Source organism: Anticarsia gemmatalis, chromosome 6 (genome assembly GCF_050436995.1).
Source record: "Anticarsia gemmatalis isolate Benzon Research Colony breed Stoneville strain chromosome 6, ilAntGemm2 primary, whole genome shotgun sequence".
Classification (NCBI taxonomy): Eukaryota; Metazoa; Arthropoda; class Insecta; order Lepidoptera; family Erebidae; genus Anticarsia; species Anticarsia gemmatalis.
Window position 1 is genome coordinate 1738665 of NC_134750.1, and position 25561 is coordinate 1764225.

General features: G+C 33.2%; 1 protein-coding gene across 2 annotated transcripts in view; it reads right to left on the reverse strand.

The window, feature by feature from the left end:
- Window positions 1-18833, reverse strand: part of LOC142973469 (angiotensin-converting enzyme-like) — a 54217-nt gene extending 35384 nt beyond the window's left edge. For both annotated transcript variants that reach the window (XM_076115179.1, XM_076115178.1), the window contains exon 1: window positions 18702-18833. In XM_076115179.1, the coding sequence (XP_075971294.1) occupies window positions 18702-18716 (15 nt within the window). In that variant the 5' untranslated portion in view covers window positions 18717-18833. The remainder of the gene's footprint in view (window positions 1-18701) is intronic.
- Between the last annotated feature and the right edge of the window lie 6728 nt (window positions 18834-25561).

The window sequence follows — 25561 nt, forward strand, 5'->3', positions numbered from 1 at the left end:
CGTTTTGTGTTTTCCTCCGCGTGCAAACATTTTCTGTTGTAAAAAGTATCCAACGTACGGGAAATCATTTGTTCTCTCGGTTATAAGCCACGAGTACGCAATGGCATGAAAATCCGTTTAGTAATTTTTGTACGAAATAGTCCCAATCATCCAAACTTTTTTATAATATATAGATAGTCTTTAGCCTTATTGGTTTACTAGTAAGTGTCAACTTTTCCATTTTCTAATTGAATCTGAAGAATGCTATGTTTGTGTAAACCACGTTAAGTCTGTCAAAAAGATTTTATTCTATCGAACAAAGTTTTCCAGCAACAGAAAAAAAAGAATTTGAGGATCTTAATCACTTTCATTTCGTATAGATGGTAACTATATCATGACTACTGTACTGACTTATCTTCATCGCACCATAAATTGTATGTTGTAAAGTCTCCAGACAAAATAATCTAGATTAAAGTTTATTAGTTGTAAGTACTCAAGCTACGTAGTTTCGCCACATTTTGCCCTGCCCCGTACCCTTTTAAATGTCGCTCGGTTCACAATTTGTATCTGGTTTGTGGCCCTTTACACTGTTTCAATACTTGTTAAGTATCACGATTCTAAAAGTCAAACCCAATGTCTCATTGGTTTGTTATAGTGTATAAGTAAGCACTGAACAGGAGGTTATAGGTTATTATCTAGGTTTATGTTTGGAGTGTCATAGAATTGTCTGTTGGGAAATTATATTAGTACCAATCCTTAACAGGGATATTTTTTATTTGGGTTTAGTACGGCTTTAGGTAACTAGGGTGTACAGTGTAAGCTTAAATCATGAAAACAAAAAAATTCTGCTTGTTCATTAACGTTTTTAAACTATCGCGGCTTGGACACATAATACTAGGGTGCGCAACGGGTTTTATGCGCGGGGAAGATTTCAAAGGTTACCTTTATACCTTTTTTACTCGGATAAAGTAAATTCGATCAAACTACATCGATTCATCTGTCTGTTTGTCTAACTGTTACATATTTCTGACTAAAATGAAATTATTTCAATTACTTTTGGTGGAATACTAGAAAATATCTTGAAAACTCATACGACCTACAAAACTACTCTCTCCCTCACTCTCTCTCTCTCAGCCGAAATAAAAACAAGAACTAGCATATTTCAGGCCAATATTTACAATCTAATAAAAAAGAGTACAGTTTAAAGCTGTAATTATCTCAAAACATCTAATCCAGCGACACTACGAATAAAACAAAGCTCCCAGAGTATAACATGACAAATAGTTTGTTTGTCCAATCCTCAGTGTGGGTAACGAGTGCGTAATTGTTCACAAATGGGATCTACACGCCATTAGTACGACACCCGTGCCCATGCTGCCCGTTAATTGACGTTCCCAAACCATTGCTCTAATATGTATCTATGAGTGAGATATTTAGCCGCAGAAATCTTTGCTTGAAGCATTGTTTATTCCGGAGTTTTTAAGCGTGGTTCATTACTTTTTGGTGTTTGATAATGACTAAGATGATTGTTAATGTTCTTTGTTTAAATGTTACTTTTTTGGCCCATTTTTGTACAGCTGCTAGGCAAGAGTCTTCTCCCAAACGAGGAAGGGGTTAGGCCTTGAGCCTATCACGCTGGCCCAGTGCGGGTTCGGAACTCTACATGTCCTTAATTTAGGTATGCATACTATTGCATACTTTACCAAAATAATAAATAACGTCATTATTGCAGATCGACTGACTAATAGTCATCGAAATATGTGAATTTATGTATTTTCAAGTATACTAATATGATTTTTTATTGTTTAGCAACAGTTTAACAAGTTATGATTAGCATTCGGTGATTGAGAAGAAAATCAATATTTTATTTCTGATAGCACCAATCTATTTCAAGGCTGCATTTAAGACGCTAGTGGTAGAATGATTAACCTTATACTAAAAGATCACAAATGAACCTTAAAACGAAAATCGCAGAAAAAAGAAACTAACTTATACTCTTTAAAATATAGCTTGATTAGAATGACAGATGTCAAACTGTTCTGACTAGGGTTGTAGAAGTATTGATCAAAATCGATAGCGAAAAAATCGAATCTAGAATAATTATATTAGATTCTATTATTTTTGAATTTGCTTTTTACGAATTGTTGTTGTGAAACTTATTGTTTAAGCAAATTCGTATAGGACGACCGGTCCTACTTTTAACACCGCACGGAGACCTCTCCTAGTTTAGTATTAATTAGGATCAATTAAATAAAACAATGAAAACAGTTAAATAAAATTAAGTTAATTTTCAGTTTATGGTGCAATTCAGTTAATGGTGCAATTCTGATGATAGGCTTGCGAGCTTGCGATTTTGAAATATGAATTTGATTACTTCTTTATGAAAAATAACAATTATTGTTAATATTGTTTTAATCAATCGATTTACTCTTATCTATTGTGTCGCCTCACTAAAATTTTTGCAACATGACGTAGCCTTGTAGAGAGGTTGAAAATTATTAGATTCATTTTTAAGACTAAAGAAAATAGTACTGATTTTTATTTTAAAGGCTGATTGTATTGAATTATTCTGATTTCTTATTGAGGACTAGCTGACCCGCGCAACTTCGCTTGCGTCACATAAGAGAGAATGCGTCAAAATTTTACCCGTTTTTGTAACATTTTTTACTGGTACTCTGCTCCTTTTGGTCGTAGCGTGATGATATATAGCCTATAACCTTCCTCGATAAATGGGCTATCTAACACTGAAAGAATTTTTCTAATCGAACCCGTAGTTCCTGAGATTAGCGCGTTCAAACAAACAAACAATCAAACAAACAAACAAACTCTTCAGCTTTATAATATTATTTATTGAGGATCTGTATTTAAAAAATAGTTATAATGCTAGACAAGACAGATTTTTCGTGTTTCAATTTGTAATACTCGTTAGACGTCACTACAAAGTTGTGTTGTCTGTTTTGCTTAGAACTGTCATTTTAATCAAGCTATATTTTAAAGAGTATAGTTCTGATTTTTTTGTCTGAAATATACTTATGAAAGCCATTGTAAAAAACGTGTACGTCTCTTTATCATAAATACTAAATAACCTTTGCTTTTAAAGTAATCTAAAACATAAAATTGCATCACAAGTTATTATTCAAATAGTTATTTATTTATGAGTCACACAAGTTTCTCTCCCACGGTACATTTCAACTTAACGCTATAACGAACATAATCTAGTTATTTTTATCACAAACAATAGACTGTATGTACTGATATTGTTACAACGTAATATAATGTTACACCATGTAAGTACAAAGGGTAGGTATTTTTCACTTCAATACGATATTTTATCAATTAGAAAGCTACTTGCGAGCACTCTACAGCACTATCGAGTATTAAGATTTTGACAGTTAAAAGGTACTGCAAAATTAGTTAATAAGGTGCCCGCTAGAGGCACTGATGAGATTTTCATACAACATTTCTCGATAGCTAGTCTTGTTGATAGTGATAGAAATCGCGCTACTGATTAGCCGAGAGAAACTTTTTTTCCAAATATTGACAGCATTCATTGGAGCAGTGATAGCCGATTGATAGCAGCATTCCGTTCGCTTCTAGTAGTTGAGAGTTAAACCTAAGGGAAACAGTTTACCGAAGCAATGCATCTATGAGAAATAAATACCACTCGTTTTAACCGTTTAGAAAAATACTCCAAGACAACGTTGAATATCTGTCAGTTCTTTAAGCAGTTTTTAAAGAAATGCAATTCAATTCCCTATCTGGATTAGGGCAATGGTAAAAACTATCCTCATGCGATATCAGTAGGATAGTGAATCACTATTGAAATACCACTACTTCCTATACAGTTTTATTTTCCCATAACAATGACCCTAATAAGGTTACAAACAAACTAAGTGTGACTAGACACTGTGATCTAATTACAGCTATGTCCATTAGCCAGTGGTTATTACATTAAGGCCCATTACACACTGTCAACAGACAGTCTCTAGGCGACTCTAATGTTACACTCCACATGGGGCAAACAGAACTATGAGCAGCCTATGAGGAATCTAGCATTTATCTTCTTTGGACAACTCTCATTCGGTTATTCGACTTCAATCTAAGCTCTAAGATATGAGTAACTTAGTGCTTAATAAACTAAGAACTAAACATGCAATTAATAGTTTCGGAGTACACTTAATTTAACACTCTTTTAAGGTAACAATGAGTGCGCGTAAATATACCAAACCACAGAAGACCAGTAGCGTGCTTTACAGTTACTATCGAGTATCGAGAGTTTAGTACAAAAAAATAGTAGCGCCGCGTGTGGTAGGTTCGAATCCCACCCGGGACAAATCTTTGTGTGATGAGCACGAGTATTTGTTCTGAGCCTGGACGTCAATTTATCTTTATAAGTATGTATTTAGAAATATATAAGTATGTTTATCAGTTATTTGGTTACCATAGTACAAGCTCTGCTTAGTTTGGAATCAAATGACCGTGTGTGAGTTGTCCAATGATATTTATTTATTTATTTATAAAAAAAATAACTAGTTCTTACGGTACCCACTAGGAGTGCTAATCTGGTTTTGCATACAAAATTTGAGGATAGCTAGATGGTTGTAGATAGTGGTAGAAAATCGCGCTACAGTCGCCTACTCTGCATTGACCAATTTCGTACTAAGTGAATAAAAGATTCGTTTATTATCGCAATGGGTTAAAATATAAATAATTTATATCTATTATTATATAATATCTGCTAAACTAAATGACTTTTTAATAACAAAGGTGACTCAGCTTGTTTAAATATCGTTAATAGAAAAATATATTAAATCTATGCAATGAATGTAAATAGTCGTTAAGTATTATCACACGTTGTCGGATAAAAACAAACAGGTTTTCTTTACAAGTGAAAGAGAGGTTGAGCCCAGGGTACAAATTATACATACATACACACAATTAATCACGCATTCTTCCAATTATAGGGGTAGGGGTAAACACTAGAGAACGCCACTTGGTCGATCTTTTCAATTAAGATTTTGAGTCGCGAATACTTTTATAAAATACTAGCTGACCCGCGCAACTTCGCTTGCGTCACATAAGAGAGAATGGGTGAAATTTTTCCCCGTTTTTGTAACATTTTTTACTGTTGCTCTGCTCCTATTGGTCGTAGCGTGATGATATATAGCCTATAACTTTCTTTGATAAATGGAGTATCTAACACTGAAAGAATTTTTAAATCGGACCAGTAGTTCCTGAGATTAGCGCGTTCAAACAAACAAACAAACAAACAAACAAACAAACAAACAAACTCTTCAGCTTTATAATATTAGTATAGATATTTGAAATGGAAACCTTTGCATTGATAATCGACGGCTGTGATGTATAAACCAAAGAACAATGGCAAGTCTCCATACAAAGTTTTACCTGACATCGTTTTGGAGCATCTATGAATGAAAAAATGTTAAAACTATAGAGTTTCTTTAACTTAAACAGAATCATTAAGATTTTTGGTTTGAGAGGGCCACAAGAAAAAAATATGATCAATTTTATATTTTGAGGTTATATCATGAAAAAACTTATGTAAATTGCTGTTCTACATTATTTATGTCTAAAAAACAGATTTAGATTACGTGAGAGCAAAGACAATGCAAGATGCGTGTAAGCCTATTACGTCTTTCCATCTTCACACAACAATATCAATTTCAAAATAGTGAGGCACAATCAAAGTCCGGTTAGCAAAAAGTTATTGGTCGTTTACAGCGTAGAACGTCGATAGCCCATGAGAAAGCACAAGTAGTCGTGAGGGGCAGAGAATTGAGTCCGGGGGCAATGCAAGTCAAAACTGAAGATAAACCAAGAAAGCAATCGTAACACCAGTAGCAAGCAAAGCTAACTAACAAGTTCACAACAAAGTAAACAACTAGTGATGCTGATAATCAATCATCAATTAATCGATTATTGAAATAATTGAAGTCATAATCGATTATAGAATATAATCGAATTAATTATTTTTTAAACGATATTATTAAGATTAAAAACCAAAAAAACTACTGTTATATTGCGACTTACTATTAAAAATATTTTTGATTAAGGAAGTTTTTGTGGATGCTGTAATGATAACGTCAGTGATTACTGTAATGCTATTTGAGGTTTTATTTTATATATTTAAGTACATATTATTATTGCAAACAAATCAAATATGCTAATAAAATTGCTTAAAATAATAAGCTATTATAAATGGATTATTCTTTTCATATTATATATTTGTCATAATCGATCAATCGATTGTGAAAATAATTGATTATCAACATCACTCTAAACAACGGAAGGAAAAAAAAAATTTTTTTAGTGCTGCCATTACACTTTCATCTAATAATACCTGACTATTAATCACAACATTAATAATAAAATATGTAACTAAAACACCTATCAATTATATTTGTTATTTTGTTTTAGCAAAACCTATGTGATTTGTTTTTAACGTTCACTTAATAATCGTTTTTTGATATTTAAAAACAAAATAATAATTTTGAAACATTTTGTAAGTGGTAATACTGACTAAAAGATTATGTCAACTGGATGTGGACGTATTCAAGTAAAAGTTTATTTTGTAAATAATTTAAGCTAGGCTTTTACCGAAAAAGTTAATTTCATCATAAAAAAGGGCTAAATTAATTACTAACTTTTGCACGTGTCCCATTTGTAGACGCTTCATATAACACTTAGGTAAAAACTTGCCATTGTTCTTTGTGTACCAAATTTTATCAAGATCCGTTCAGCATTTTTTCATAAAAGAGTTACTAACGCCACACCTATCCACATAAACTTCGCAATTAAAATAGTGGGATTAATAAAAATACAATTAAAATCTACAATGATGTAACGCGTCCAGCAAGATTTATTCACACTGATACATTTGCCTTCCGTACAGTACGCCAAATGTATAGATTCAGTTGTCAAGTTGATTGTGGCAATTAATACAGTTGATCTCGCTCCCAAATGTTTTTAACGGCCGTACGCTTTTTATTATAGTCTAGGGGACTATGATATTAATGTTGTTGGACTATCCGAAATATTGATGACAGTGCATTCTTTAATACGGGATGGTACGAATGTGGATTTGAACGAAGTAGGATTTATGGAATGATAGATTTGTATGTATTTCATATTATTGGAATTAGCCAACTCCACAGGAGTGCTTTAACGTTTGGTAAAGCACTCCCGTGCACTAAGCTAAATACAGTGTGGTGGCTAAAAAACTATTGTTTTTTACTTCAATATCAGATCGTCAATAACTTCGGCCGATTTCTTATAAAATAACAATACTCTATCATTCGTTATTCAGTAGCTCGGTGCACCAGTGACCAGCGAAAAAGAAGCAACCATTTACTTTGTTTTGAAAAAATGACATTGTTATAATAAATAAATATAGCCCCTAGCCTGGCTATTCCTATTTTACGGCTAGGCAAGGATCTTTTACTGAATCAGGAAAGGGAGAAGAAGAACTTACTAAAGAGAGAAAGAAAGAGTCTTCAGGCGTTAATCGCAATGCTAAGATGACATTTGTTCCTCATTCACTTTCAAACAAAGATTCATACAATAAGATAATGATTGCGGTGAAACAATCACAGACTCGCCCACTTCTTCCTATTACACACATAATGTGTGCAATACACTGACACACATATTTGTCAGGAGTTAGAAGTCGTAGGTGGATGTAGACGCATATGGAGACGACGTGATTGTTGTAATGTTTAGTCCACGCCTATTCTCACCACTCACTGTTCCACCGCTGAGTATACGTCTCGTCCCGGGAATACTATCACGTATTTCAGTTGACAACTTTTTGAAAGCCACTGAACTGTACATTGTTTTCACCCTTAGATTATAGTGATTAACAAGCGTTAAAGCAGCAATGTACTGTACAGTGACCATCAGACGATCTGTCAACTGAGATACGTAATAAGCCCGCTGGAACAATAATTGGGTAAGGCTTTCTCGCGTTTTTTTTAACTGTCAGGTTTTCTTACGATTTTTTTTTGTGCCATAAAAATCAATCATTATCTTTTGCAACGCGGATTTTTTTTGTATAAATCTGGCACAGTTTGAAAGTTCTATACTATAGGTATATTTTGAATTTTCGTGCCTATCACAACTACGATTAGCTACAATGTAGTAAAGCGCAAGTAATAACCTGTAACGTGTATTGCATATATACACTAAGTACAAGCACTCTCGATAATACCGTAATCGCATTGGACAAAGCTATTAATTTTAATTTGGTTCTCATTAATTGCGCTTTGCGCTGTATGAGGATATGCGTAATTTCTTCATTATGCCCCCAAATAGTAGTGGGTGAATCAGAGAATAGAGGAATTTTAGTATGGAATTGTGTTTTTCTTTTAACTTAACATTAATGTGTATAACTACATGTAAGTTAGATTTATTTGCGAAACGGATCTTAAACGCCATAAAAATTTCAAAGGTTATAATATCTTATCCGTTACCCGACGTTTCAGAAACTACACGAGTTATCTGTGAACAAACATAAAAAAATATACGGTCGAATGAAAAACCTCCTCTTTAGAAGACGGGTAAAAATGCACCAAGAAATTGCTTTCACTAACTATTCTTACGAATTTGAAATTCAAAATAATATTCTGCAACTTTAAATTTATATTTTGCAAGATAACTACTTATCTCATAAGTATTTTTGTAGCTACATTTTAAGTTAATTAGACATTACATAAGTTACTACGCTAAGTAAACAACAAACTATCTAATAATGCTAATTGCCTTGTGAATACATATTTGTTTTAGCTATTATCTTAATGAACTGAATCTGCCACGCTACCTGCTTCTTTGCTAGAATAACTAAAAACTTCTGAATAAAAAGCAAAGATCGATTCCTGACTCCCAAATACCTTATAGTAAATCAATTAGGATCAAACTGTTTAATTTACACTTTTTTATTAATATAATCATATGGGTTTTATGCGAAAATGTAGGCAGAAGATTATGAAATACTGTCATGTCTTGCCATTTACAATGTTAATCCCATGTAATACGGAGCAAACCTATTGCTTACAGGGCGTGTTACCAAACTCCGGACTACTACTCAGAATTAGAAGAGATCAATAGCAATTTGCCGATCCGGGAATCTTTCCAATACCACATGATCACCAGTCTTTTACTCTACCACTTAAACCATAGATGCAGTCATTCAATACATATTACAAAAATATAAAAAAGTTATATAAATAATACAATTTTATACGGCAATGGAAACAAAAATAAACCAAGCGAAGGTTTCATTGCACGAACATAATATTATAATGTCTCTGGAACGTTCTTGATCGCGTTCGCGCGTGACCACCGACGCTGTAGAAGGCTTAACTAAGTGCGAAGAAATTGTAGAACTTTCAGATTATAAAACACGAAAGGTCTCTGAAGGAAATTGAAAGCAATTTCCTATTTCTAGAGAATGGAAATGAGTGCAAAGGATTAAAAATAGCAGATTTATAAAAACGTCCTTTTGCCTGAAGTCGGATATTAAAGAAACTTACGATTGCATAAGATATAGGTAATCAGTTAGTCTTATCAAAAACTAACATTTATTGTTGTATTCAATTTGATCAAAATTTAAATACATTTTGCTACATCCAAAGCCGTTATTATAGTACTAACAATTTGGCCAGTAGAAGACAAACATACTTTATCACAATCGTGAATTTCAGGGTCCTACTATTGACTATGACTACGAAGTACAACCAAGAACAAAAGATGATCACAAATCTACTACACTGGCTAAAAGTAGTCAGAGCAATTAGGAAACAAACCTCGATCTCGGAAAAAAATACGCTTTGTATTTATTTTATTCGCCGTTCAGGTACATCATATTCATATCTCAGGATATCGTAAGTGTATCATAAAACCGCCCGTATAGATTGTCACGGAGTTTTAACTGCCAACACATTACTATGGAAATACTAGTATTAATATCTAAACAATACAAAATGGAAAGAGATTTTTCCTGAGCATCTAGAACAATATAAAGCATTGGTCTTTTACTGGTAGCAACTGGTTTCAACCAGACTGATCTAGTTTCGAAGCAATTTTCGTCAAAATTATCTCATTTGTAAGGACATCTTATACCAAAATTAACCTAACCTTCTGGATGTAGAATTGAGGCTAATTTAAGATGCTTGAAAGGAAACTAAATATTTTGTTTCTTTGTCTTGTCACATCCTATTTATAAATATGTACTTGAGTTCCTTATTTACTTTACTGAGATGTGCTTTTTGATTCTACTTACCCAACTAGCACACAAGCGCTATAACAAGCTGCACAATGGCCGGTTAAAGGATTTTTATAACGCCTTAGGCTCCTTAGTAAGAAGTATAGTGGTTCTATAAGCGGCTACAGATCTCTTGTAGCGTCAAATAGGCCCATACTGTCCAGCTTATAGCTCGATATTGGATCTACAGTGGTCGTAAATAGTAATTATAATGGTACGTAGTATAGTAGTAATACAGGAGCGCTAAAATAAGATGAAGGTGGTATAATCGCGCTACAAGAGCTTTTTCGCAGCTTCGTGGCGCTTACCAGCTGTTGTACAGAGGTGGTTAGCGCCACGAGCGTTCGAAAAAGCTCTTGCAGCGCGATTATACCACCTTTACCTTATTTTAGCGCTACTGTGTAACGGTTATAAATGCTAACGCTCTAAATTAGTAATATGGTCGGTTTATTATGGTGTAAACTAAATATATTGTATTAAAATGAATCATCAGTGACAAATGAGGAGACATTTTATTTTTACGGATTGGATTATTAAAATAACAAGTAGTCTATCGCTTTTATTTCTTTGTGTACGTGATATGAAAGTGCGAGTTCCAGTTTGCTGTCAATATATATGTATATTATCGTCAATATTTTCATGCGCCCTCAAAATATTCAGTTTTAAATGCAAAAATTATATAGATATGTGGATTTGGAAATTGTATTTTGAACATAAATAAGACTTTGAGGGTTACAGATAATTTAATTAGGGTTATAGGTAATAAAAAATGATTTTAATTATATTAACGTTACCAGGCTATAGATTTATATGATCTTCAAAAGATCGTAATAACCTCAAAAAATATGTTTACCAAATGCTATAATGGCGTCTCGATCAAGCAGCTCTCAGAGTTGGTTACATCTGCTCTAGCGCCTTAAGCTGTACAAAGGCTCTAGTGTTTGCTGTTGTAGACCTGCTGTTGGAGTGCTTCAATATAACTGTTTTGGTCGCACACCAGCATTTTACTCGTACTTTTAGGGGTCAGTCGTTGAATATTAAAATAGTTTGAAAATCATTTTTTTTTATTTATTTATTTTATTTATTTTATTTATTTTATTTATTTTATTTATTTTATTTATTTTATTTATTTTATTTATTTTATTTATTTTATTTATTTTATTTATTTTATTTATTTTATTTATTTTATTTATTTTATTTATTTTATTTATTTTATTTATTTTATTTATTTTATTTATTTTATTTATTTTATTTATTTTATTTATTTTATTTATTTTATTTATTTTATTTATTTTATTTATTTTATTTATTTTATTTATTTTATTTATTTTATTTATTTTATTTATTTTATTTATTTTATTTATTTTATTTATTTTATTTATTTTATTTATTTTATTTATTTTATTTATTTTATTTATTTTATTTATTTTATTTATTTTATTTATTTTATTTATTTTATTTATTTATTCTTTAAAAACAGTTGACAGACTGAACCACCACTGCACCTATGTAAATATATTATGATAATAATTTTAAGCTTTAGTATAAAGGTATATTACTCGGTTATAGCGCTTTAGGTGCTTAACATAATTCTGTAATCCCCATGGCTGTAAAAATGTTTCGAATGATACCTTATACATCTATTTGCCGTACAGAAGCCATATAAATATCTGATATAACGCTCAAGGCGCTATTAAAGACCTACGCAACTCTTTTATAGATGAGTAATACACTAGCCCTAAAAAAATCTGTTATAGACCCTAAGGCATTACAAAAAGCTTATTTACGCTCTTGAGCGCTATAAGCGCAACTTAAACTCCTTTATCTCCTAAAGTCCCCTTATACAGTTAACGGTGTTATAGAAGATTCCATTAACTCAGTTATACTTCCCTAGGCTGTCTAGCGATGCAATTACATGCTCATATATCACTATAAGTCATTAGTTTCCTACTAAACGGCTACTGTCCCGCCTAGCTGTTAAAGGGTTTTTTAAATAGCTAGTATACAACTTATAGAGAATTGTACAGCATTTGAACGACTCTTATGCAACTATCAGGCTGTATAACGACTGTATAAGCAGCTTGTGTGCTAGTTGGGTAGTTTCTCCACCTGACTAAGGCCCTTCTTACGCAAACTATACATACGACAGCTGATACATATGTAAAAGAAAACAAAAAAATCTTATATTTGTCTTGCACCCATAGAACTAATACATAGTAGCATAACAATTTTGCAACTATGAGTATTACATATCAAATAGATTCGATGACTGACAGATTGTTTAAACCAATTGAAGCAAATACTGTGTTACACATATCCTGTAGAATCACGTTGTTAGAATAAGGGCCTGCTTCACACTTTTAGTTAATATTTAGTAGTGGTCAAAAGGGCATAGCGCGTGCAGGTTATTATAGAATTACTAGCTTTATCACCATACTAGGAATATCACCCCCTTCCGTACGGAATTCATAAAAATGCTCTCTTGATGCTCCCCTGCACTCCAAGGAACATGTACTTCTTGCGTTCTGGAGTTTCGGCAATGCCTTGCCTGTCAACCAGTAAAGGAAGAGTTTTATACCTCTACATATTTATTTTTCCTTAGCCTGGTTGAGTGTCCTACTGCTGGGCAAGAGCTTGTCTCCCCCTTTTCTTCCAAGTCACCCTATCGGCAGCAAGATCCGACCAGTCCGTCTCAAATCTACGTTTTGGGCTCCCGCGTCTACGATGTATATGAATACGTATACATATATTTAATCTGAACCCTGTTTCATCTACGCAAGCAACAACGCGAAAGTCTAACATTTATAATAATAGTTGATATATAGGAGCGCTCGACCTTCCGGTAGACCACACCTCTGCTTTGTCGCTCCATTGTAGTGCACAAATAGAGTCATCAGAGCCACGTGAATGTACACAATTTAGTTTTATACTTATATAAATTGTCAAATTATTTGTACCTGTATTAAATGGTTGGGTGAAGGCTGCTGTGGAGGTACCTATTTGGTGTGGAACGATTATGTGAATCTAAGTCTGGTTGGTAAACAGAGTGTCGGTCAAAATTGTTTTAAAAACAACGTGGTTCATATATAAAATACGATTATGAAAATATTGCTCAATATGTTCCTATAGCCCAATAATATTTTTCTGTATGATACAGTACTTAAAACGTTAAGGACGTTAACAGGAAATCGTTCAGCGCAGCAGTGTGAAAATTAAGAGCAAGTTTATTTTCGAATATACACCTAAAAGTAAAACGCAATTATTATATACTGCAAGAAATCTAGAGAAATGGCAACAAAGCTAAACGCTTATGTCCAAAACTATAAGATTATCATAAACTGGAAGTAAACGATTATTATGTGATCTACTCTTGTGCCAATTATATTTTATAGTTTTGCCCAAAGTCAAACCTAAGCTAAAATCCCAGATTTTTTTGCATACATATTATCTACTTGCCAGCAGTAATACGAAGCTTTCTTATAGTACCTAATAGTAATACTTAGCAGGAAAAGGTCAAGAGCAAACGACACCGATGTTCCTACACGTCTGTAGATAAGGAACTGTGATCGTGTTCGTTTCCTATATCCGATTGCTGTTGCTACTAGCTAGTAGCTAATGATCAGTGTACGTAGCAGTTGGCTTGCTTACCCCCGGTTTCTGAGGTACATTTAGCGGTACTTTATCTATTCAATATCGTTTTTTTTTTGTATGAGTTTTAACGCTATTGAATAGATAAACTACCGCTAAATGTACTCAAAAACCGGGGTTATTGTTGGATATACTGATTTATTTAGATTTTACAGGTTAGGAATCAAATTGGTAGTAAGAACTGGATAGTATTTTGTAGTATTCAAGTGTGAGGTAAAACGTTTCAAAAAGTCATTGCTACTCTAAATATCAAATGACTGTAGTTTTGTAGTATTTTTGTAGAAATCGTATTTTACGTAGAACGACAAAAATATTTAAAAAACAACTAACTTTAGGGAGCATTGTTTATGTTGAGAACGTGCTTCCTGCTTATAAGACGCAAAACCTAAGTGTGACTTTTAAAGCTGTAAGTGCTGCTAACATAGGAGCATTGATAAATTTCAGACGTTTCCCTTTTGCAAATGTTAGTTTTTTATTGTGGTAAACAAAGGAATAATTTCCTTAAATGACTGAATAAGCTTTATATTAACAGGGAAATTCTCATGTTAATTAAATTCAAAATTTCTTAATATATAACATTTTTATCCTGTTGTATTTTACATAAATCATAATATTCATTTACAAAGTTTTCACTATTTCAGTCACTTAGGGGCTCATTTAAAAAAGTCTATCTTTATTTGATCCCGTGAACAACGTTTTATGGACTACCACCACATCAGTGAAAAAAAAGTTATTATTTACCATTTACTTTTGGATGGACCCGTTTTTTGTAATGAATAATTTGGTATGAAGTCTCCTTAGGAAGTGTAGACGAACACTAATAGAGGGTTTCTGGAAATTCTTCAGCGAAGGGGGTAAAACACTGGCGAAGTCGCGATCAGCAAGCTAGTTCTGAATTAAAAATACAAAGGAAATTATCCTATATTTATCCTATACTTAATATTATCCTATATTTTAAACACGTTATAGTGTTGTTAGGTATAAAATACCAGTTTGTTATATAACACGTGCTCTATAGGCGTTAAACCACAGTCGACACGCCAATGTCATCACTGTGGTTGTTTTTATCACAGAATTCAATTAGGCTTGAAATTATACCTAGACTTAGAAACGTGTTAATATACCTACCTACTTAATAGAGTATGGATAATTGTTTGTTTGGTTGGAAAAAATAGATTATTATCATCAGTAGTGCGATTCTGTACAGTCGGTACTGTCGAGTATCGAAAGTTTGACATTTAGAATGTACTGCCAAAATAATTCCTGCGACGCCCGTTAGAGGCGCTGATCAGATTTTCATACAAGATTTCTCCATGACAAGCCGGTTGACGGTAGTCGATAGTAGTAGAGAATCGAGCTACAGTATACATTTTATGCATAGTCAAAATTTCATTCTTCTCACCGTGTCTGTCTGTCTGTTCGCGTTAAGCTCGAAATCTAATGAACCTATTGTCATAGATAGAAACAGCGATACCCGAGGAAGGTTTAAGTGCATCATCTGTTGAGGTTATGTATTATTTCAGGTTCGTGAATTTGAACTGGGCGTCTCTGTGTTTATGAGGGCACGTAAAAAGTCGGACTCGGTTTTTGTCTATTTAGATAATAATCATGAAGCCACGTCACAACACTAGGTTAACTGTGAACCATACGATTAAGTAAATAAACAATTGTTTTTAACTACATCTCGAGCGAACACGGGAGTACCGCTAGTAATTCTTTAAAAATGAATTTACTACGTCAAAGTTCACTTCAGAAAATAAAAGCAGCGAAATAAAAACATTAAGCTGTTTATCATAACAGTTACTTTTGTTCCAAAGGGAGAGCACAACGATTTTAACGTTAGCATTGGGAATTATAAGCAGCTGCTACTGCTGTTGTTTTAAAGGTCAAAAGTTCAAAGTACTGGCCACTTGGCTAGTGATGTGACATTATCTTGAGAGTGTTAACTAAATATTTGTAACTGACCTACTCGTCATAATTATGACAAAATTTTAGGAGTACTAAGTTATAATAGTTTTAGATATTTTTGGATAAAAACGGTTGTAAGTATTTTTTTCAAACTCATAACTGTCCCACTGCTGGACAAGGGTCTCCTACGATTGGGGGACGAGTTAGGCCTTGAGTCCAACAAGCTGGCCAAGTGCTAGTAAGTAAAAGGCTTCTAATATTCTAAGCCGGTTTTTTTAATACTTGCTTAAAAAACTGTCACCGAGTAAGATTTGTATATGAATCAGGTTTCGTTAGTATGTAGCAAGGCCTTAAATTAAATTATTTAAATAGCGACATTTGAAATTTATAGATACATTTTACACATGTTTCCGATTTCAGATAATGAATTATTTACTAAGTAATTTATTAATTGATTGATTAATGACTTAGTAAACAATTTAAATCTGTTGAGTATTTAATGTAATTGATTTATTTCTAAGCAACTTTTCAAAATAAATACATTTAGCAATTATCACTTGAATAGTATCGCCATGAAACCTTGCGTGCCTTAGAGTTCTTTAAAGCAGTATTTGATGGAATGCTAAGACTGCCTCCGTGGCGCAGCGGTTTAGGTCACCACGCCGCTACTGGTTCCCACACGGCACAATTTTTGTGCGATCCACAATTATTTATTTCGGGTCTGGTTGTACTTTGTGTCCGTCGTATGTATGTTTGTCCCCGCGACACAAGAGTAATTCTTAGTTGCCTTTTTTAAAAGCAAAAGACTCCAACCCGCACTCGGTCAGCGTGTTTCAAGACCTAGCCCGTTCCTCATTCCGGGAGGATATCCTTACCCAGTAGTTGACAGTAATGGGTTAAATATATTGTTATAGCTATTTAAACAAGTAGTGTTACCAAGTAGGAGGGGTTAAACGTTATACAAGGAATGCAACCCACATAGTCAGTTATCTTTTTAAATCTATTCGTCCTTGACCCCACAGACACGATGTAAACGGGAACTGTTGTATCAGAGACAACACTCCGAGTATTTTTTACCGGAATACGGAGATTGTATAAGATTGTGAATATTTTTAATGAAACAGAAGATCTTTGCCCAACAGTTGGACACTAAACTACATAGATATAGAGCAGACCAGTATGTAAGTGTACTAAAAATAAAGTGTAATATTATCGTCCTGAAAATTTTAAATTTATAATGATTCGCGGACCATATATTGACTTCCACGGACCATCGGTGGTCCGCGGACCACTGGTTGGGAACTACTGGTCTAGAGTTAAAAATCCTCCAGATTGACGCAAGTGTTTCATATAACCGTACTCGTACCTAAATTTCACTAAAATGGGACCATATGTAGTGAGTGCACATATTGGTCACTATTATCTTCACCCAGTGAAATTCTTGATATTTTTAAAGTGAGTCTGATCATGGAGTCTATGAAATCTAGATTTGTCACTCTTTTGCCAATATAAAAATGCGATAGAAATCATTAAGATTTTCGAGAAAGTGCTTAAAATGTACGCCACAAATTCTGATTACACAAAAGTACCTGCCTACCTTTATAATGAACCCATTGCAGTGCTATCAAAGAAATTACATTTGTCGTGTTCAGTATTTAACTATTTAAGTGAACTGACTTTTCAAATTTTGTGTTTTTGGTTAGTTCTCTAGTCAGCATTCTTTCTTACTCTCATGAAGAATTCAAAGGCTTAGACTTTCAAATTTCACGCGAGATACAGTTGCATGAGAAGTGCGCCTTATATTATTCAGGATACTATTTTATTCAGTTGAGAAAACTGTGTCTATCTGAGCATACAACCCCTACACTAGGTAGGTATATTTAGATATAGGTAAGGGTAATATTTCTCCTTTATAACAAGAAATAATAAACATCTTTGGGTGGCTTGAACAACTTTGACACTAGGTTGTATATTAACTATTAGGTCGGGGAAAAAGTCTTTTCGCATTATAGTATGTGTGAACTTGTAATAAAATCTTTTCTCTACACAAAAAAGCTCGATATTTGGGTACCTCGTGAGCTCCAAATGAACCGTGTACTCATTTGTGATTCTTGAAGCCACAGAGATTTTATTACAAGTTCATACATACTATAATGCGAAAAGACTTTTTCCCCGACCTAATATACGATAAGAAGACAAGCGATAAATATAATTTATAGAAAAAAGAGTTATTAATCTTCATTTATTTAAGTTTTTCCATCTCATAAGTATGAGAAACTCTTTGTAATTCTATCATTGTACTTACGAACTAATTATAAATAACTGCTTCGTTCACATAAGATCATTTTATCATTAATCAGAATAAAAAACTGATGAATCGAATATATAATTCATAGAAACCTGTGTTCGTTTTATAGCGCATTGTTTACTCGGAAATCTTCACATAAAAGTATTGAAAAGCAATCGTTTATGTATCAGAAACTGATTATTGGCATGTTAACATAAATATTACATAGATTTACTAACAATGTCTCATGTTTACACGACTTTAAACTTGTTTGCGTTGTTACAGCTAAATTATGCAAAATTTATCACTATTATACCCTCCATTGCTCGCAAATTTGAATAAAATAATATGTCAAAATCACCTCAAAAACATTCTAGAATAACAATAGTTATTAAAGTTGTAACAGTCCACAATAAAACCGTTTAAATATTCGATTCTTGTCGTAAAACAAACTTGTCACACATAATAAAAGCAGCCGTAACCGAACTCGATTATAAGAAGTCCGATTAAAAATGCATCAACGCGAGATATATCTGTTATTATCCAAGGTTATTATCATTAAGTTTTTCGCCAGTTTCGAATAGTTACTATCAATATTACCTTGAGTTTTGACATGTCGACCAATTACATGTATTTCACAACACTATTTGCGCGCGAACGTCCGCGCCGCGCGACAGACGGTTTGTCACTGGCATGTTACGAACGAGAATGAAAGTTCCAATTGTGAATTTGTGACGCGAAAAAAAATACTCCTGTATTATGAACACTATGAAGCAAATATACATGTTCAGTGTTAAAAAAAAAACAAATAATTACGTTCTCATTTTAAACACTGTTCTTATACTACATTGTTATTTTTTTTGATGACTGACGTTGTGCCGTAAATTTTCGCCATTTATTCTGTATGAAAGGGTTCATTCGATAGTCTACAGAAACTGATAACTATTATAAAAAATATGCTCTTTTCTGAGAGATTGCTATCCTCCCTTTTCACTTTAAAAGTGACAGCGAAAGTGATCTTAAATCTGCCCTAATATTTACAAAAAGTAATATAAGCGAATGAATTACATTTATGTATGTAAAAAATAACAAATACAAAACAGTATAGACAGCTGATTATTATGAAATGAATTCGGAAGCCATGACAGTCGAATCGAAGCAGTGCTAATAGATTTAAATTGATACTGGCCGCTAAATTTTGAATATAGAAAACTTATAACAACATCAATGATGACACAACAACATCATGATTTTAATTTAAATCGAATGCGTTGTTTGCAATGTTTTATTTTTATATTATGCGCCATTTTTTTTAAGACATTTCAGTTTTCAATGTAATATAATTACTGTCTGCAAATTACTTAATCCTGAGTTTTGTTTCCGTTTCTTTGTGAGTTTTGCTGATTAGGCAAATTTGCAAAGGACAGGGTTTGATTATCGGCTCAGTATTTCTTTCTGTAGCCGCCACCTGATTATTAGCCAGTCAACCTATAGATGACATAAGCCTGTTTGGTTTTATCAACAGCAACCTGTATTAAACACCTTACAGTTTATCATCTTGTACCTTTGTCTGTGAACCTTGCATACGAGACTCTTTACCAACTGGTAGGACTTAACCTACTATTCAAAGAAAAACAAACGCAAAGGCACTTTAGTCACTTTACTATATATAGTAGTAATAGTATAAAAGAAACATCAATTTTCCTTCAAGCACGATCGCGTGGCCACTTATCGTCTGCGACTCAGTTCTAAGAATACAAACGCAACGGTAAAATGTTAATACATTCTTAGTTAATTATACTTGGCAATGAGTATATAAATGTAAATTAAATAAACATTGTAATCTTAGGTTAAGTTACTTTATCATTTTGATAATACATGTTATAGCCTGTTACACATTTACATATTTTAATGAAATACACCCACGTTTCGCCATTAACTATGTTAGTACCATGTTATAGAGCCCTATATATATGTACCTATGGCCATTTGCCCGGCTCCTCGCCAGACTCTTTGCTACTATTGAGAAATATTTTTAGCAAAGACCTAATAGTAAGTACTTTTCCCGACCCGATAAACCTGGGACGTGATAATATGGATAAACTACCGACAGCGCCACAGTAACAATAAATGGTAAATAAATGAGGAGTGTCATCTTAAGTCTCGTTACTTTACAATATGTTAATTATTGACTCATGAAAAGATCCTAGATTATATAGATCTTTTAAAATAGAATAATAAAAAAAATTGAGATAGTGAGCGTGACACAGTGGCTCAGTCGGTTATCACATCGTGCGTCAAAGGTTCGATTTCTTTAGAAACATGTTATTTTCTTTCATATTCTTTTCAGAAGATATATTTTTATGTAGGTTGTTAAGAGAATCAATGATTATTAAATTTCTTTCTTTTAAATTTCCCAACTTAGAAAATCTACAAAAAAATATAAACAACCTTCGAATAAAGGTGAGGTGACTATTCTAATACCTTCTTCTACTTTCCCTACATACAAATAGATAGAGATACTATAAACAAAACATTTGCGTATCGTGTGCAGGTAAACCTTGAGCACAATCAGTGCTTAAACAAAGGAACACCGCATTTACTGATACTAACTACTATTTATAGAATACTGTTACTACGTATTTGATATTCAAAATTCACCTATGACTATAACCTCTGTAGCTTCTAGTACTAGTATCGACTACCGACAACCGGCTAGCTATCAATAAATTTTGTATGAAAAACTGATCAGCGCCTCTAACGAGCGTCGTAGGAACTATTTTGGCAGTACATTTTAAATGTCAAACTTTCGATACTCAACGCTACTAACTTTAGAGAATCGCGCTACTGTACAGCCCGGGTATGTTTATTCCTAGAATAAAAAAGGGTTAAAGTGGTTACTGGAGCCTTAAAAATTACGTAAATCTTCGCGGGATACAGTATGATTTTTATTGTCATATAATATGATAATTTGCTGGATTACCGCGGGTTGGGGACTTTCCATTCCTTTTAGAACTGTTATAAAAAAATACAAAATACTGTGTGAAAGAAAGAACTGCCAGGCATACTCAGGTGTTCTCACAATGGTCTCTTTTACCTTTTAAATATATCGTGATGAGAGTGAGTGATCGTTAGTTCTAAAACGCGACATATTTTTGAAAATTTATTGAAGTATGATTAAATTTTGTGTTCAAATCATTGTGTTGAAACCGAATTGAACGCTTTAGCGAAATAGCACACATTCGGCTATCTCTGTTTTGTTCTTAGCTAATGCACAATATGTGCTATGTAAATATATAAATAATAAATATTATTGGACAACTCACACACGGTCATTTGATTCCAAACTAAGCAGAGCTTGTCCTATGGTAACCAAATAACTCATAAACATACTTATATACTTCTAAATACATACTTATATAGATACATTAACATCCAGGCTCAGAACAAATACTCGTGCTCATCACACAAAGATTTGTCCCGGGTGGGATTCGAACCCACCACACGCAGCACTACGGTTGTCGCGGCGAGGTGACCGCTTAAACCACTGCGCCAAACGTGCAATTATGTGTCACAAAAGTAGGTATATTTACACAAAATATAGCAGTAATAAACAGAGACAACTTACGTGTGAACAGATTCAAGATAAAGATAATCTTTTACTCTTACTGTGTATAGTTTCTTATTGACAGCAGCGATAATGAGTTACATTTCTTTGATTCAATAAGTTAAAACAATTTAACAATTAAATTTACAGTCAAGCAATCACTTGTATGACAAGTTAAATAATGTTTTGGCAATTTTTGCACTAACACGACTGTCAAACTAAGAGTAATTTCAAATCAATACCTATTTCTTTAAGTTTTTTTTTTTGAAATTTCTCAATATTTAGGTAATTATTATATAATAATTACCTAAATATTGAGAAATTTAGATTAAGTAGATGTTGATCCATATATATTTATAAAATAAATCTAATGCCATACTCGTAGTGCTCAAACAAGAAGCACTTTATCAGATCCATCCAGAATTCATATTCTTTTAAATCTTAAAGCCTGCATATAAAGACTATTTAAAGATAATGTTTATGACTCGTAATAATAATACACTAACCTAACTTACGTGTGAAAAGATAAGAGTTTATTACTATCTTTATATTATTGTTTATTTACTTGCACGCCGTTTTATGTAAATATATTATAATGAAATAAGTGTAGTGGTAACTACAGCAGACTGTTTGATTGCACACTGACTGAAAACAAGAAGTGTTTTTCACATATTGTAATAGTTCTGAAAGTCGTTAGGAATTGATTTTTATTCATAACTTTTAAACTCTCGCGTTGCATGTTTAATGTATACCTAATAGAATACGGGAATTAACGCGAACATGCATTTTACCCTAAAATGCCTAACGTTTCAGTTGCACTCGCCGTGGTCGCTGACTGATTTTAAGGTAAACTGCGTGTGCGCGTTAATTCCCGTATTCTATTAGGTATACATTATTTTTTATTATATTGACATTACTTTATCACTACATAACATTGAGTATCATCGCCGCGTACTCTGACTGTTCGCGTTAAAATCAGAATCTACTGAACGGATTACCATTCGGTTTTCACGATATACATAGTATGATTCTCGAGGATGCATTTTCTAGCAGCCCGGCCGGCTTAAACAGTTATTTCACAAAAAATCCTTTATAATTTGTAGACATAAACTTTTTGAACAACTCTATTTATTAAAAAACCGCATCAAAATCCGTTGCACAGTTTTAAAGATCTAAGCATACATACAGACAGACGCGGGAAGTGACTTTACTTTATACTCTGTAGTGATTTTCTTAAGGCTGACCCGTTTTACCCCGGTTTAAACCATAAATAAATATACCGCTAGTTTTATTTTTTTTCTTTTATTTCTTCAAAAAGACAACTCCCACACTTAGAAATGCTCTTGTCTCGCGGGGACTTTTACAAACATACAAATAACGGACACAAAGTACAACCAAACCCAAAACAAATATTTGCGGATTGCACAAATAATTGTTACGTATGGGAACCGAACCCATGACCTCCCGGCGCAATGGTAGCGGCGTGGTGACCTAAACCACGGTGCCACGGAGGCAATCAGCCAGTCAGTTAGTCCTATAGCACAGAATAATAAGTACTATAGTACCTACTTATAGACTAAATAAAACAGAATACGATACAAAACACACGTATTTATAACCATTTTCGTAGTCACGAGATCAGTAAATAAGGTATTACGTGTATTCTAGCGATGTAAATAGCGTCTTTGTTTCTCGCTGAGATTTATTTGTTCATATACTAGATTTATTGCACCGTTTATGTTATAATCTTTCATGCACTGTCTAGACTGTGCTGTTTATTTTGCAAGGTAGTGTACTTGGGAATTATGGTTTGTTAATTCATTCGTATGGTTAGTGGTCCTAGTGTCGAAGTTGTTCAAGCCGCCCAAAGTACTTCGACTATCTAAGTTAGGTTAATTATAATGATCACGACGGAAAAATCTCTTCGCATAATTACATATTTATTTATTAAATATATTTTGTTTATAAATCTTATTTAAATATTTTAAATGCTGGGTTATTTAAATGTTGATCAAAGAAAAAATCAAGCAAGCAATATTGAAAATTACTGACAAATCCCATAATTCTTGCAATTTTCATAAAATCTTCGTAAAGACATCGGAAATGGAAGCAAATGACTTTCTATTAAATTCTGCAATAAGTCTATTTTTAGAGGAAATGAATTGAATGGTCTTTCTAACATTTTGTTCAATAATAATCGGAAGGTGATCGATTTTATGATATTTGCTATTTTATAGCAGTGACATTCAGTCTAAAGCCTTAGAGTAACAAATTTAACTCTTGGAAACTGTTGATCCTGAAAATACGTGCGTTCAAAATTTCAAACAAACAAAATTGGAAATGTGTAAAAATAGGCTGTTAAATATGTACTGAAACTTCATGAAATAAAAAAAATCGAACTAAAAAGAGTAATTTAAATTGAATAAACGTTTCAGCTTTAAACTACTTACTTACCTACTACTTCAGACTTATCACGTCTACTTCAAACTAAAATTTAAGAATAATTTACTGTTAAACTAATTTCAGGAATCGAAACGAACACTGGCATCCTGAAAAATGACAGCCTTATATATCTACCGATCATGACCACAACGGAAATAGGTAAGTAACATATCAAAATGGCGCAAAAAAACAATACACTGAAAAAAAAACATCTGAATAAACGGTTATACTGACACTGAAAGACTGTAAATAAGGATGCAAGTATTAATGAAATATAATAATATGTTGTTTTAAGAGCAACTGTGTACTCATCTTTGCTAAATAAATGTAAAAGTGTTTGTTTGTCCTTGTTTTACGTGAAAACTGTTTGGCCGATTTGGATGAAATTTGGCAAGATGATAGCTGAGCAACTGAAGAAGGATTTTTTTAGGAAAGAATCCCCTTAACGGGTAAAATAGGGATTGAAATATTAAACGTGGATGAAACTACAAGTGTAGACTATTAATGTAATTGTAAAACACCTGTTTTAACTTGTAATATTTAATTAGGTGTCTCAATATACTTAGTATGTCACATATTGTTATATTGAAATTAAGTTACTGGAGTCCAAAACTTTGCATGGTCATGTATGGTTATTATTTCGTTTCTATTTTATAAACTGGCATTTCATTGAGGAAACATTTTCACTCAGAGGAATCTCGCGAAGCTGCTCCATGTATGTACTAGGTAACTTCCAATTTCGTATCATGAGTCACTGGCAGGTTTGTATTTTTTTTGTCAATTTATAGGTCCCTCGAGACCCCAAAATGGCACCCGAAATTGATTCACATGCCAATGACCCAAACACAACCGCCCATCGGCAATCCTCGAGAGGACCTCTCAGCAGTAGTCTTGCCATCCAGATTACATATCAAACGAGATAAGAACCAAGGATTCACATCTTGAACGGACTAAAGACTTCAAGGATTCAATAGGCGCCTGCAGATGGACCTCACAGTCGACACCTTAAAAAAACGCTGGTCGCGACGCTAGGTTTTTATATTATTATGAATTAGAGATACGATAGAGATATTTACAAATAAATGCAGACGGTTTTTAATGCTGTATTAAATCACTTATAGTTTTTCACCTCATTTACGAATTAAGTTTTCCGGTTCTTGGCACTACATGGTACTAAATATAGCTACGAATAAAGAATTTTAAATACTGCCGTTTCTTCATGTCCACCCTGGACACTGAGAAGAAGAGAAAAGACAGCGTACAGAAGCGTCCTAAACTATAGGACAATAACGGGTTACATTTATTGTTACTGCGATTTTAATATATGTATCTACTACTTATATATTTTTTTCCATTGAAGACGTTTACACTGGCATTATGTAGCGAAACTAAATAAATTTCCATTGCGATA